Source organism: Rhineura floridana, chromosome 8 (genome assembly GCF_030035675.1).
Source record: "Rhineura floridana isolate rRhiFlo1 chromosome 8, rRhiFlo1.hap2, whole genome shotgun sequence".
NCBI classification, from domain to species: Eukaryota; Metazoa; Chordata; class Lepidosauria; order Squamata; family Rhineuridae; genus Rhineura; species Rhineura floridana.
Window position 1 is genome coordinate 58,419,424 of NC_084487.1, and position 11,955 is coordinate 58,431,378.

The 11,955-nt window shown below is 42.7% G+C and overlaps 1 protein-coding gene across 1 annotated transcript; it reads left to right on the plus strand.

Moving 5' to 3' along the window:
- The first annotated feature begins 586 nt into the window (after positions 1 to 586).
- LOC133389947 (high affinity copper uptake protein 1-like) lies at positions 587 to 1,565 on the plus strand. Its single transcript, XM_061637780.1, has one exon. It carries the CDS (start codon positions 714 to 716, stop codon positions 1,275 to 1,277), a length of 564 nt encoding a protein of 187 aa, XP_061493764.1. The 5' UTR covers positions 587 to 713; the 3' UTR covers positions 1,278 to 1,565.
- Positions 1,566 to 11,955: the final 10,390 nt, after the last annotated feature.

The window sequence follows — 11,955 nt, forward strand, 5'->3', positions numbered from 1 at the left end:
CATTAGTCCCAGGCAGCATGGACAATGGTCAGAGATGATAGGAATTTTGTGTGTTATATGCCTTCAATACAATTTAGGGTGACCAAGAGCAGCTGAAGCCAGACATGCATATTTACTAAAATTATCTCCACAAGAAAATTCCATTGGTGTTTAGTCTATGCCATCCTGTCTATAGTTTTATCTAGTTCCTGTCTCCACCTGGGCTCATTTTGCTCAACCATAACTACTTAATTCATCACTGCCTTCTGAATCCTAACTGCCAAACAATTCAATGTATCCTTTAAGACACTAACCAAACAGCTTGAACAGATGTCAGTATCTATGGTATGTCTACATGCCCTCCAGTTGTGGACTGTTATTTTTCTGTCCATATAGGTACTGACTCTCTACCACCACCCTATTTCTACAGAGTGAATATTTAATGAGTGCTAACAGCAATCAAGCACAGTAAAAGTTTCACTGGGAAAAGAAGAAGAAGAAGAAGAAGAAGAAGAAGAAGAAGAAGAACAAGAACAAGAACAAGAACAAGAAGAAGTTTGTCTGTTGCTGTGGAACAGCTGCAGGATGGGAAGTTCCTGATGGTGAAAGGCTAAACCATCGTATTGTGTTCTGCATTTGAAAGTGCTGGGAGAGGAGGAAAACCTTTTTGTTGGTGCTTCCTTGAGCAGGCTCCTGCAGCGTCCCCTGCCCTTTATAGTGCCTCCAGGGTCAAGATGCCCCACAGTCAGCACATGGACCATAAAATGAATGGCTCAGCAACGCCCACCCCAGATCCTCATGCACACCATCATACCACAGCATCATTGGAACACATGCATGATGGAGGGATGATGAATATGACCTTCCACTTTGGCTATAAGAAGGTGCCTTTGCTGTTTTCCGGGCTCGTCATCAACTCAGCCATAGAAATGGCTGGTGCGTTTGTGGCCATCTTCCTCCTGGCCATGTTCTACGAGGGCCTGAAGATTGCCCGCGAGAACCTCCTCCGGAAGTCACAAGTCAACATCCGCTACAACTCCATGCCAGTCCCAGGACCAAATGGCACCGTCTTGATGGAGACGCACAAAACAGTCGGGCAGCAGATGGTGAGCTTCCCTCACCTCTTCCAGACTGTACTGCACATTGTCCAGATGGTGGTCAGCTACTTCCTCATGCTCATCTTCATGACCTACAATGGCTACCTCTGCATTGCTGTGGCAGCAGGCGGAGGGACGGGCTACTTCCTCTTCAGCTGGAAGAAGGCTGTCGTGGTGGATATCACAGAGCATTGCCATTAATGCCAGGCAAGGGGCCTGAGCTTTACCTGCAGCCTCTGGAGAGGACCAGGTTCGGCCTCAGGCTTACTGGAAACCATGCCAAGAACATCCTTGGGGTGCCCTCCCACCAACTTTCTGGGGGTGATACCTGTGCCTCTCACTCCCCACCCCCATTTTTCCTTACTTCCCATGAAGGTGGGTCCTGACTGGTAGGAAGAGAGCCAATAGCCAGCTAGGACAGCCTGCTTAGGATGGTTGGGTTATATGCTAGATACAATTAGTGTGCTTGATTTTTATTCTGTTTTTAAGACTGTACCATGATTGAAACTAGCTGGCAGGCTAACAGGAAAATTATTCCACGTTCTTTTCAGAATACTTTAAGCAGCATATGCTTTAATTGGGGCTTGCAGGAGTTGATTGCTGTAAACCGCCCAGAGAGCTTCGGCTATGGGGCGGTATACAAGTGCAATAAATAAATAAATAAATAAATAAATAAATAAAAATGGCATAAAACTATTTGCAGATGTTAAATGGCAAAAAAGATCCAGCGAGACGAAGAAATAGATATGGAAGCCCATTATTTAACAGAGAGCAATGGGGTATAGAATGTCTTCTGAACAGAGACAATAAGTGTAAGATGTTCCTCCTAGCAACTTGTCTCTGTGGCACTAACTAGTGAAGCAGACCTGAAGATACATTAAACAAGGGAAGAACAATGCAATGCACAACTGTAAATTGAACAATATAGTCACACTGTGGTGGTGATGGTGGGGAGAATAGAGGACTGCTACTGGTCATAAAGTCCATGGATCAATGTTATAGCTTGCATTCAGTGGAGGCTGGTTCATCAGGGCAACTAGGGCACCACCTCATCCAGTCCACTCTCATCCACCCCCCTTATGTCTTACAACCAGTTCAGGGGGGTGAGGCTACTTGCCAGCATCATCCTCATTAGTCTCAGTGTTGCCCTTGTAGAACTCAGTAGGGAGGAGAAGGATGGGGACAAAACTAGGATTAGTTGGCTCAGGCTGTCATTGGTAATGGGGGGGCTGTCATTGGCCTCCCTGCCTTCTGCCCCATCAGTCTCAATGGTCTCCAGCTACTACTGCTTGTGTTACCAATGGACTAAGCTTGTGGGTTTAGGTCTCGTGGCATTTTAGGACCTATGACATCTCTCCAGCATTGGTGTGTATGCATCTACAGTTGTGTGAACCAGTTGCTATTAGAAGGCTGACAGCAAGCTGTTTTCTTCATCTTATGAACTTTATATAACCTATTTCATAACATTCTGTGGAGCTTATTTTTCCTTTGTATTAACAAGTAAAATCAAAACCGCCATGCAAGAACGTGAGCAACACAAGCAGCTAAGAACTGACTAGTTCTTTTTGTGCTCAGTGTAGTTGAATTTGTAATAAGAGCTGAACCAGATGTGTGCTGATGGTCATAGACAACTGTAGGAAGAGAAAGGGAGAGAAAGATGAGGCAATGAAGGAACTGCACTGAAGGGACTTGCTTCTCTGAAAGAAGCCTTCTTTTAGTCATTTATCAAGTTGACAACACTTCTGCAATATTCTGCCATGGCTGGTGAAGCACTTTTCCATTAGCAATCATTTCACTCCATGCAACCAACATTGTGTGAAGAATCCTATGGCTCCTTTCCACCAATTTTCAGACCCATTTTCTTGGCAAATTTCAACAACAGAATGCATTGTGTGTATATGTGTGGAGAGTCACAAAAAATGGCAGCCTTCATTGGCAGTCACCATTTTCTGTGGCAGTCACTATTATCCCCCAGAATAGCATCCAAAACAGGGCATTATGGGAAGAAGACAAATGACATGATGTTCATGAGTTGACCCCTCCATCCAAATACAACAGAGGAGATGTGGTCTGCACCTTCTTTGGTCTATGGAACCTCTCAGACTCAGGCCAAATGTTCAAATTATTGAAAGTTTGGCTCAGCCCTATCTGTGATGAATGGACATAGCTTCTGAAAAATTTGGTGGAACTGTGAGACTGAGGTGTACAGAATTCTTACAGAGAATTACTTGACTGCAGGTACATTAATCTTCTCATGGTTATCCCACACAAGAATTTCCTACATGGACATCATGTAGAAGATTACATGTACTTCCCATATATACTTGTCAATGATATTAAGAGAAAAATATGGATGCAATAGTCTTGTCCCAGAAGCCTCTGCACTCTTGCTTAACGTAGTATAATTATGTAAAGTATCTTTTCACAAGTTTAAAATAAGCCGTACAATCTTAATTTGATTGCTACCTATATCTTATAGGGGATAGTAATAAAAACTAAAATAAAAACATGATTTGGATTCACTCTAATTTTAAATTTCATTTCATCTTACATCCTTTCACCTCTGCCTTTTTCAACCTGTTCTTTTCAGATAGATATTTTCTCTCAGTTCAATGTTTGCAGGTCAGTGACCATCAAGACTGGACTTGAATTCAGAAGAAATAACAGTGACTTAGATTGGAAGCTCAGTAAAGGATATAAATTAGTTAGTAAAAATCTTATTCCTGCTGACGATATTGAAGATGAGAGTGATTATTTTGGGGAGTGAATGCTGTTCAGAACACTTAATAATGAAACTACTCCAAAGACTATTGGATCAAAGGAAGAGAACAATATGACCTAAAATCAAGAGTCTTGTTGTGGAAACTTCCTGTCCGAAATAGAGAAGGAAATTAATATTATTCCTAGGTTGTGACTTGGATTTTTGGAAATGTAAACAGTCTATTATTAAAGAGTGGTGTTCAGAGACCCTTTTAGGTCAGTGAATACTTGCAAAATCATGAACGTTCATTGTATAAATATGAGTTTAGTGCCCATTGAGGTAGGAAGCTTCCAACTACTCATCATCCTGGCTTTTCCTTCACAGGACATACAACAGCCAGGTAAGATTTTTAGAGACATGCTCCTCAAGCTCATTAAGAATACTTAGAAAGTATGAAATATGTTATTGATTGTCAGGGAAGGGTAATAGTGGGATAGCATGTGTTTTGCATGCATGGTGAATCTCCAGCAGCGCTGGGAAAGAATCCTGCCTGAAATTCTAGACAGCTGATGCCAGTAAATGTTGACAACACTGAGCTAGATGAACTAATAGTCTCTTGTTCAAGGTAAGGCAGCTTCCTATGTTACCATCAGCGCTGAAGCACCTTGGACAGCTCCTTGAAAATTCAGACTAAAACTCAGAGTGGATTCCACTGCCCCACTGACATGGAACCACCAGCCACCACTGGTTACTGCTAAGCTTTCAGAATTGTAGGTCTGTCAGGGGTTGGGAACCTTTGGTTCTCCAGATGCTGTTGGACCCAACTCCCATAGCCCCAGCCAGCATGGCCAATTGTGAAAGATTATGGGCATAGAACTCCAGCAACATGTAATACACAATGATGTAGACACGGTGCTTGCGATGCTGCTGCCAGCAACATGTCCTCTCGACCCTTGCCCTTCTTAGCTTATTAAAGCTTGCTGAGGGGGTTTGACCGAGTGGATCCAGGGTGTGATCAATGCATCATTGTGGGAGGGAGTGGTTCCAGCCACCCTGAAATAGGCGGTGATCCGATCACTCTTGAAAAAGCCCACCCTTGACCCATTGGTCTGCGACAATTACTGACCGGTTGCAAATACTCCCTTCTTAGGGAAGGTGATTGAGAGGGTTGTGGCACAGCGATTGCAAGTACTCTTGGATGAAACAGATTATCTTGACCTGTTCTAGCCTGAGTTCAGGCCTGGGTATGGGACTGAATCAGCCTTGGTTGCCCTGATGGATGAACTTTATCGGGAGAAGGACAGGGGAAGTGCAACCCTGTTTTTCTTACTTGATCTCTCAACGGCTTTTGATACCATTGACCATGGTATCCTTCTGGGCCGACTTGGTGAGATGGGTACTGTTTTATAGTGGTTCCGATCCTATCTCCAAGGTCGTTTTCAGAGAATAGCATTGGGTGAATATCTTTTGGCTCTCTGGGATTTGTGCTGTGAGGTGCCGCAGGGTACCATCTTGTCCCCCATGCTGTTTAACATCTATATGAAGCCCTTGGAAGTGGTCATCGGGAGATTTGGAGCGAGGTGTCAGCAGTATGCTGATGATACCCAGCTCTATTTCTCTGTAACACCTGAATTGGGAGAGGGCGTGCAAGCACTGGACCTGTGCTTGGACTCGGTAGTGGGCTGGATGAGGGCCAATAAACTGAGTCTGAATCCTAGCAAGACGGAGACGCTGTGGGTTGGTGGTTCCTGAGTTCAGATTATTGGTCAGTTGCCTGCTTTGGAAGCGGTTGTACTCCCTCTGAAAGAGCAGGTTTGTAGTCTGGGGGTGCTCCTGGATCCATCTTTGTTGCTAGAGGCCCAGGTGACAGTGGCTATGTGTGCTTTTACGAGCTTCACCTGGTAAGACAGCTGTGGCTGTTTCTGGACCGGGATAGCCTGACCACTGTTGTCCATGCACTAGTAACCTCCAGGCTGGATTACTGTAATGCGTTCTATGTGGGCCTTCACTTGAGGTTGGTCCAGAAGCTGCAGCTGGTGCAAAATGCAGCGGTGAGTCTGCTCACTGGGACAGGATATCAGCAATATGTCACCCTGCTGCTGAAAGAAATGCACTGGCTGCCCATTTGCTACCGGGCCAAGTTCAAGGATGTAGTTTTGGTGTACAAAGCCCTATACAGCTTGGGACCAGGATACCCGAAAGACCATCTTACCCCTTATATACCCAGTTGATCACTGCGGTCTGCAGGTGAGGGCCTGCTGCAGATACCATCTTATCAGGAGGTCTGTTCTGCACAAGATAGGAAATGGACATTCAATGCGGCTGCACCTACTGTGTGGAATTCCTTCCCCTTAAATATTAGTCAGCCGCCATCTCTGTTATCTTTTTGGCGCCTATTGAAGACCTTCCTCTTTCAACAAGCCTTTTAAGTTGAGACCTTATCCCAGTGTGTCGGAATTGCTTTTTAATATGTTTTTAAACCTTTTAAAATATGTTTTTAACCTTATTTTTCTTTTTTTAAGATGTCTTCAAAGCTTTTTAAAAATATGTTTTTAAAGTTGTTTTGTTTTAATGTATTTTAAAGTCTGTTTTTATGATGTTTTAAAGTGTTTTTAGTGCTTTTGTTTGCCGCCCTGGGCTCCTGTTGGGAGGAAGGGTGGGACATAAATCAAATAATAAATAAATAAATAAATAAAATAATACTCTCATATTCAGCATCATGTACACATTGTTTATTAACTTATTTCTGAAAAGTAAAGTATATGTACATATCTCTGTGTACGCATGTGTGTGCATACATACCTTTTCTCAAGTTTTTATTTAATTTTTTTCTGTTGGACACCCCCCCCAACATACAAAAGACAGATAGGTGGCACTCCCTTCATGGGATATTTCAGACTGCCTTATTTGCTAAGTAATGTGAAGCCCTCTTTATGCATTACTCTATGTAGAGGGCAAGTGTGGTGAAAGGGGCCACATCTTTAGCCCTACCCTCAAAGTCATGTTGCCCCCGTGGTCACTTTTGCCATGTTGAGCAAAATGCAATACTGGATGGCATGGTGGGGGTGTGCCACTCACCTGACTTCTCTCTGTCTGAGTTGCTGCTGCATACCAGGATGGAGAGGGATGCAGCGATGATAAGGTCAGTGCAGAACAAACACGCTAGTACAAGTGCCAGATTGGCTTTGCCAGTGTGTCTGCACCATACTGGTCTCACCCCTCTCCCTCTCTCTCCAGGTATTCAGCAGTGACTTAGCCAGAGGGAGGTCAGGTGAGCAGCAGAGCCCCACCACACCATCCGCTACTGGCGAAACACGTGCAGCAGGGATGCTTCGCTATGTGAGGAGACTCCCCACTGCAGACAATATGCTCAACACAGCGACATGTGGGCAGGAGAGGTAGTGTGACTTGGAGCTGAGGCTAAATGCACCCTCCTGCAGCCTCTTTCCCCATGCTTGCCTGCTACATATGAGTAATTCATGAAGAGGGCTTTTGAGTTCTCTTAGTACTGGGAAGGGGAGATGAAAAGGGAGAAAAAGGAGGTACTGCCACGTGTCTGTTTTATACTGTGCACAGAAAAGTCCTGATTGGTGTGAGATTCCTCTGACAGGCATCTATGGCAAAATAGATGTGCATGCACTCTTACACATGGTGGTCAAAGTCCTCCATAGACATGATATATCATATATATATAAGAAACTCATCTTATGTGAAGTGGTAACATTCTGATTCATAAGTTAAAAATGCTTATTTTACATTGATACAGTGCTGTCAATCACTAGTAAATTACCATGATCCAGTAACTCCAGTGTGGGGTTTCTGGTGCACTCAAGGAACTCTAAGCGAGTTCAGCATGTCCCCTAATTTTCAGATATGACAAATGGTCCTCATTTCAAAAGGAAAACTGGTACAAGCATCTCTCCATCAGTGACAAATCAGCTTAAGATATAGGACTTTTCATTGGTTGGGCTATGGGTTGAGCAGCCTTTAACATTACAAGCAGAAATAGGTTTTTAAAGAGATGGTGGTGATGTAGATTTCAAATCCATACATTTAAAGATTTTCATCAAGAGAACACTGTCTAGAAATGTAATCGTACATCATTGGATGCAAACATTACATAAATATTTTTTTGGGACCAGCCCTATCATTAGGCAGAGTGAGGTGGCTGCCTCAGGCAGCAGACACTGAGGATTAAGGAGCAGTAGTGAGGTGTCATCGGATGGAGCTGTGTATGCCACACAGCCTGACCTCAAGTGAACCTGCTGTCCTCGGGTTAGCTTTTCACATTCCCAGTGTTGAAGTAAAAATCACCTATCAGTTTGGTAGGCTTCTGTATGTGGAATGGTGGAGGCACCATCTTGTTCTTCACCTCAGGCAGCAAAATGACTTAGATCAACTTTATCTGTAATTCAGATTCATTTTTAAAAGCTTTTGCGACTGGTTGCCATTCTTTCAAATTTGCCTCTTTCCCATGCTAACAAAAGATAACCTCTGTGTTTGAATTTTATTAGGACCTGTTGCCAAACAGAACTTGGCGAGCAGGCAACACCCAGCTGGAGGGCTACTTTTGATTATATTCTTGTTCCATAGAATTATGGAGGCATTTTTTTAAGTTTCCTGTTGTACAAACATGCCCTGATTCAGCAATAAGTGAACAAACACTTTTATAAACTTAAGTGACCAGGCTGATGGTGGTGGTGGTGAAATCAACAAAACTAACCATGAGTCAGAGCTGGCTTTGTCAGTTATAGGTCGTAAGGGAAATGCATGGGTCAAGGGTGGCCAATTTACACTAACCATCTGGGGGAAAACTTTACCATGTATATTTTCACAAGGTAGCTGTTCCATACAATAGGTCTCTTAAGGGGTGGTTTAACATTTAATTAGACAAATACACTATGCTGCCTTCTTTAAATACAGCATAGCAGCTCTCTAGTTTTTAAAAAAACTGTTACATTTGAAATGCATTACTTACAGTGGCCCAGTCACACATCACATTAAACTATAGGTAAAAATAATTGCTGGTTTCATATGAATGAACAGCATGCTAACACAGGATCAGAAATCTCTACTTCACTCCTCCCTCACTTCTGCTGCTACCATGGAGGAAACAAACCAGAGACTGGCTTTGCATTACATATCAAGCAGCATTCACAGGTGGTTTTCTACGAACAAACCACAAGTGGAAACCACGGTCTAGAACAAATGATAGGAGAGATGGAAACTCCTTATCTGAGACATCCTCTGAGCTTAGGTGGTGAGCGGGTGGGTGAACAGATGACATTGGTGGATTTTTTTCGTCTTTATTGGTAGCCTGTTTTGCAATTCTACTCAAAATGAAAAGCAGTTCATACTATCTGAATAAAATAAATAGCTAAATAAATACATGTAGTCCAGGCAAGGGTTTGCCTTAAACATTTTAATGTGGTAGTAGCACAGAAAAAAATCAAAGTAGCTGAAGTGCATATTGGGATGTGGTTCATCTCCTGTTCTCTCTGAAATTCAGGATGTCTTGACATAACAGAAATGAATCAAACACAATACAGCTTAGATTTCATCAGATTTCCAATCCCTGTGAGATAGCAAACTCCACTAGAGGACCAAACTCCTCTATAGTGGCACAATTAATATAGCTTCCCTTTTGACCCTTTTAGAACCATTCTGGAACTCTGTCATACTGGGATTCTGTGTGCAAGCATTTGGGGCAGAATGAAACTGTGTGGAGATTGAGGGACAGAAGTTGGCAGAATTTTTCTCTATCTTGAAGGTTGTGCATATTTCACATCACACTTAGCAATCTACTTGACTAATCAGACTCACAAGTCATTAAATCAAGCGTTCTGCCCTGTATTTGTCATATGCAGCATTGTTTCTATTCATTATAGTTGGACTTCCACCAAACCTACATTATTTGCCTTGTCTGCTGTGGCAAAATTTTGTAACTTAAGTAACTTACATAATTAATTACATGCATTACATAATTATCTCATTACATTATCCCATCCCATTCATGTCAATGCAAAGGAAAAGCAATGCAAAAAGGGGGAAATCTTTAATCAATGACCAATCATTTGCGGTGAGAAAACTTTCTGTTTCAAATATTGTGCTGCAGAACATAGTTGCAGCTTGAGGGGAAGGAGAGCCAGCGCTGATGCTATTGCATCATGTGCCTCTCTCTTCTTTCTTTTGTCAGCAGCACCCACCCACCTTCTCTAGCTCATAGTGTGATTTGTTGGTCGCCTTTAGGGACCAAGCAGGAATTTTTGCCTGCCCACTGATTGGCACTGATGGGTCTGCTTTTTTGCCTACTCCATACTGCGTAATGGGTACAGGGGGAGATTTAGATCGGATCCATTTGTTAAATAGGTTAATTTGGTCACTTTGGCTTTTCCCTCCTGTGGGGTGGGAATGTTCGAAAGGGGAACAGTTAAGTTCAGGTGTCCCCCTCAAGCACCTTTCACAGTGATGGGCAGGCCTCAAGGCTTGTTGCCCTGGGCTATGGGGCCGTTGGGCAAGATAGGGACCACTTTTGAGGCTGACCTGTATCATCCTCCTGGAGTTATGGGGCCCTGGAGGGTGGTGATTCAGGAAGGCCTCCTTACCTTTGTGTGTAGCTAAGGGAAGGGGGTTAGGCAGTATAGCTGTACCCCATTTTCCATTTGCAGGGGTTGTCACCCAATTGGCTGCAGGGTTTGCCTAGTATGTTATAGTTTGTTCCCCCAGTAATAGTTTTCCCTCTGCAGGTGGTTTGTATTTAAATAAAGTGACCCACCGTTCAATCCACATGCTGTGTTCAACTCTTTCTTTCCACCTTCAGGCTGCAATAACAACGAATGCCAACTGCATTTGCTGGATTTATTTCTGTTTAGGACAGGAGACAAATAAACAAACATGGCCAATTTCCACTCCCATTTCCATTGGAATTCTCTGGCATCCCTACTCACTTCCTGTTCCTCTGCATTAAAAAAATAAATAAAGTCAAAGTCTATCCTAATCAGGAGACATGCAGATTATCTTTGTATTGGAAGTATGCTTATTTCCTTAATGAGGGAGATGTGAATTTTCTATTTTTTGGGAAGAGCAAGCATGATCCATTTGCATTTCCTATGCATTCTGTGTCATCCTCACATACAAAGTGGAAGCCTGGTTTTCTTCAAAGGTGTGTTCCTGCATAAGGAGGTTCTTTTCATCTCTGACCAATACTCAGTAGAAATTTAAATGGCATCTTTAGCCAATTCATTTTTATTATGCTTAAGGTTGCTGGGGAAGGCAGGTTTGATTACTGTACAATCATTTGTTGTGGCCCAGCTGATTAGCTGATGTTTTCTATTTCTATATATACAACATTGCTTTTGAAGTGTATTGCCTGTTTCTATTGCTAGACTCCTTGAGGCTCTAATGCAAGGCAATGAATATATCAAATGAATTCTGTATACTGTAGATTGGCATAGGCAGTTTCATGACAAGCTATTATCTGAAAAATGAGCCTTATCTGAATGGAATCTTGGAATTATTCCCTAATATGGGGTCACACAATAAAATATCCTTAAAAGGGCTCTTAATATATTTTTAACAAGTCACTTCATGGCATTCTTTATTCACTATTTCCAGGCAAATACAGGAGGAAAGGCTCCTCCACCACAGTGCTGGGAGTCGAAAGTATGCATGCAGACTCTGTAAAAGTAGCATTTTACAGAGGAAATATGAGGAAACTCCATGCCACAGAGCAATAAAGTATACAGTTCTATTCCTTTCCTTGCTTAACAAGCAATAGTCTGGATTCTGGGAAACATCAGTGCTGATTATACTAACGGAAGTGTTTTTCCTTTTCTGTTTCTTTTTCCTGTTGTTTCTTTATCATGTCTGAAGCTTTATTTTACAAATGATTTGCTTATTTCCAATAATTTTGAAAGAGATCATTTACAGTGCCTTGCAAAAGTACTCAGACCCCTGACCAATGCTCTCATATTACTGAATTACAAATGGTACATTGTACCACATGCCCTGATATGTGAAAGGGCTCAATACATGTACTGCTTGGGCCAGAGTTGTCCCTTGTATGGAGAAATTCTGTGTGCATACATCAGTATGCATGTTCAGCCCCTCCATATACCATCCAAATGTGCAGATGGGGGCATGGCCAACACCAGCATCAGTGGGGAATAAAGATGGGGG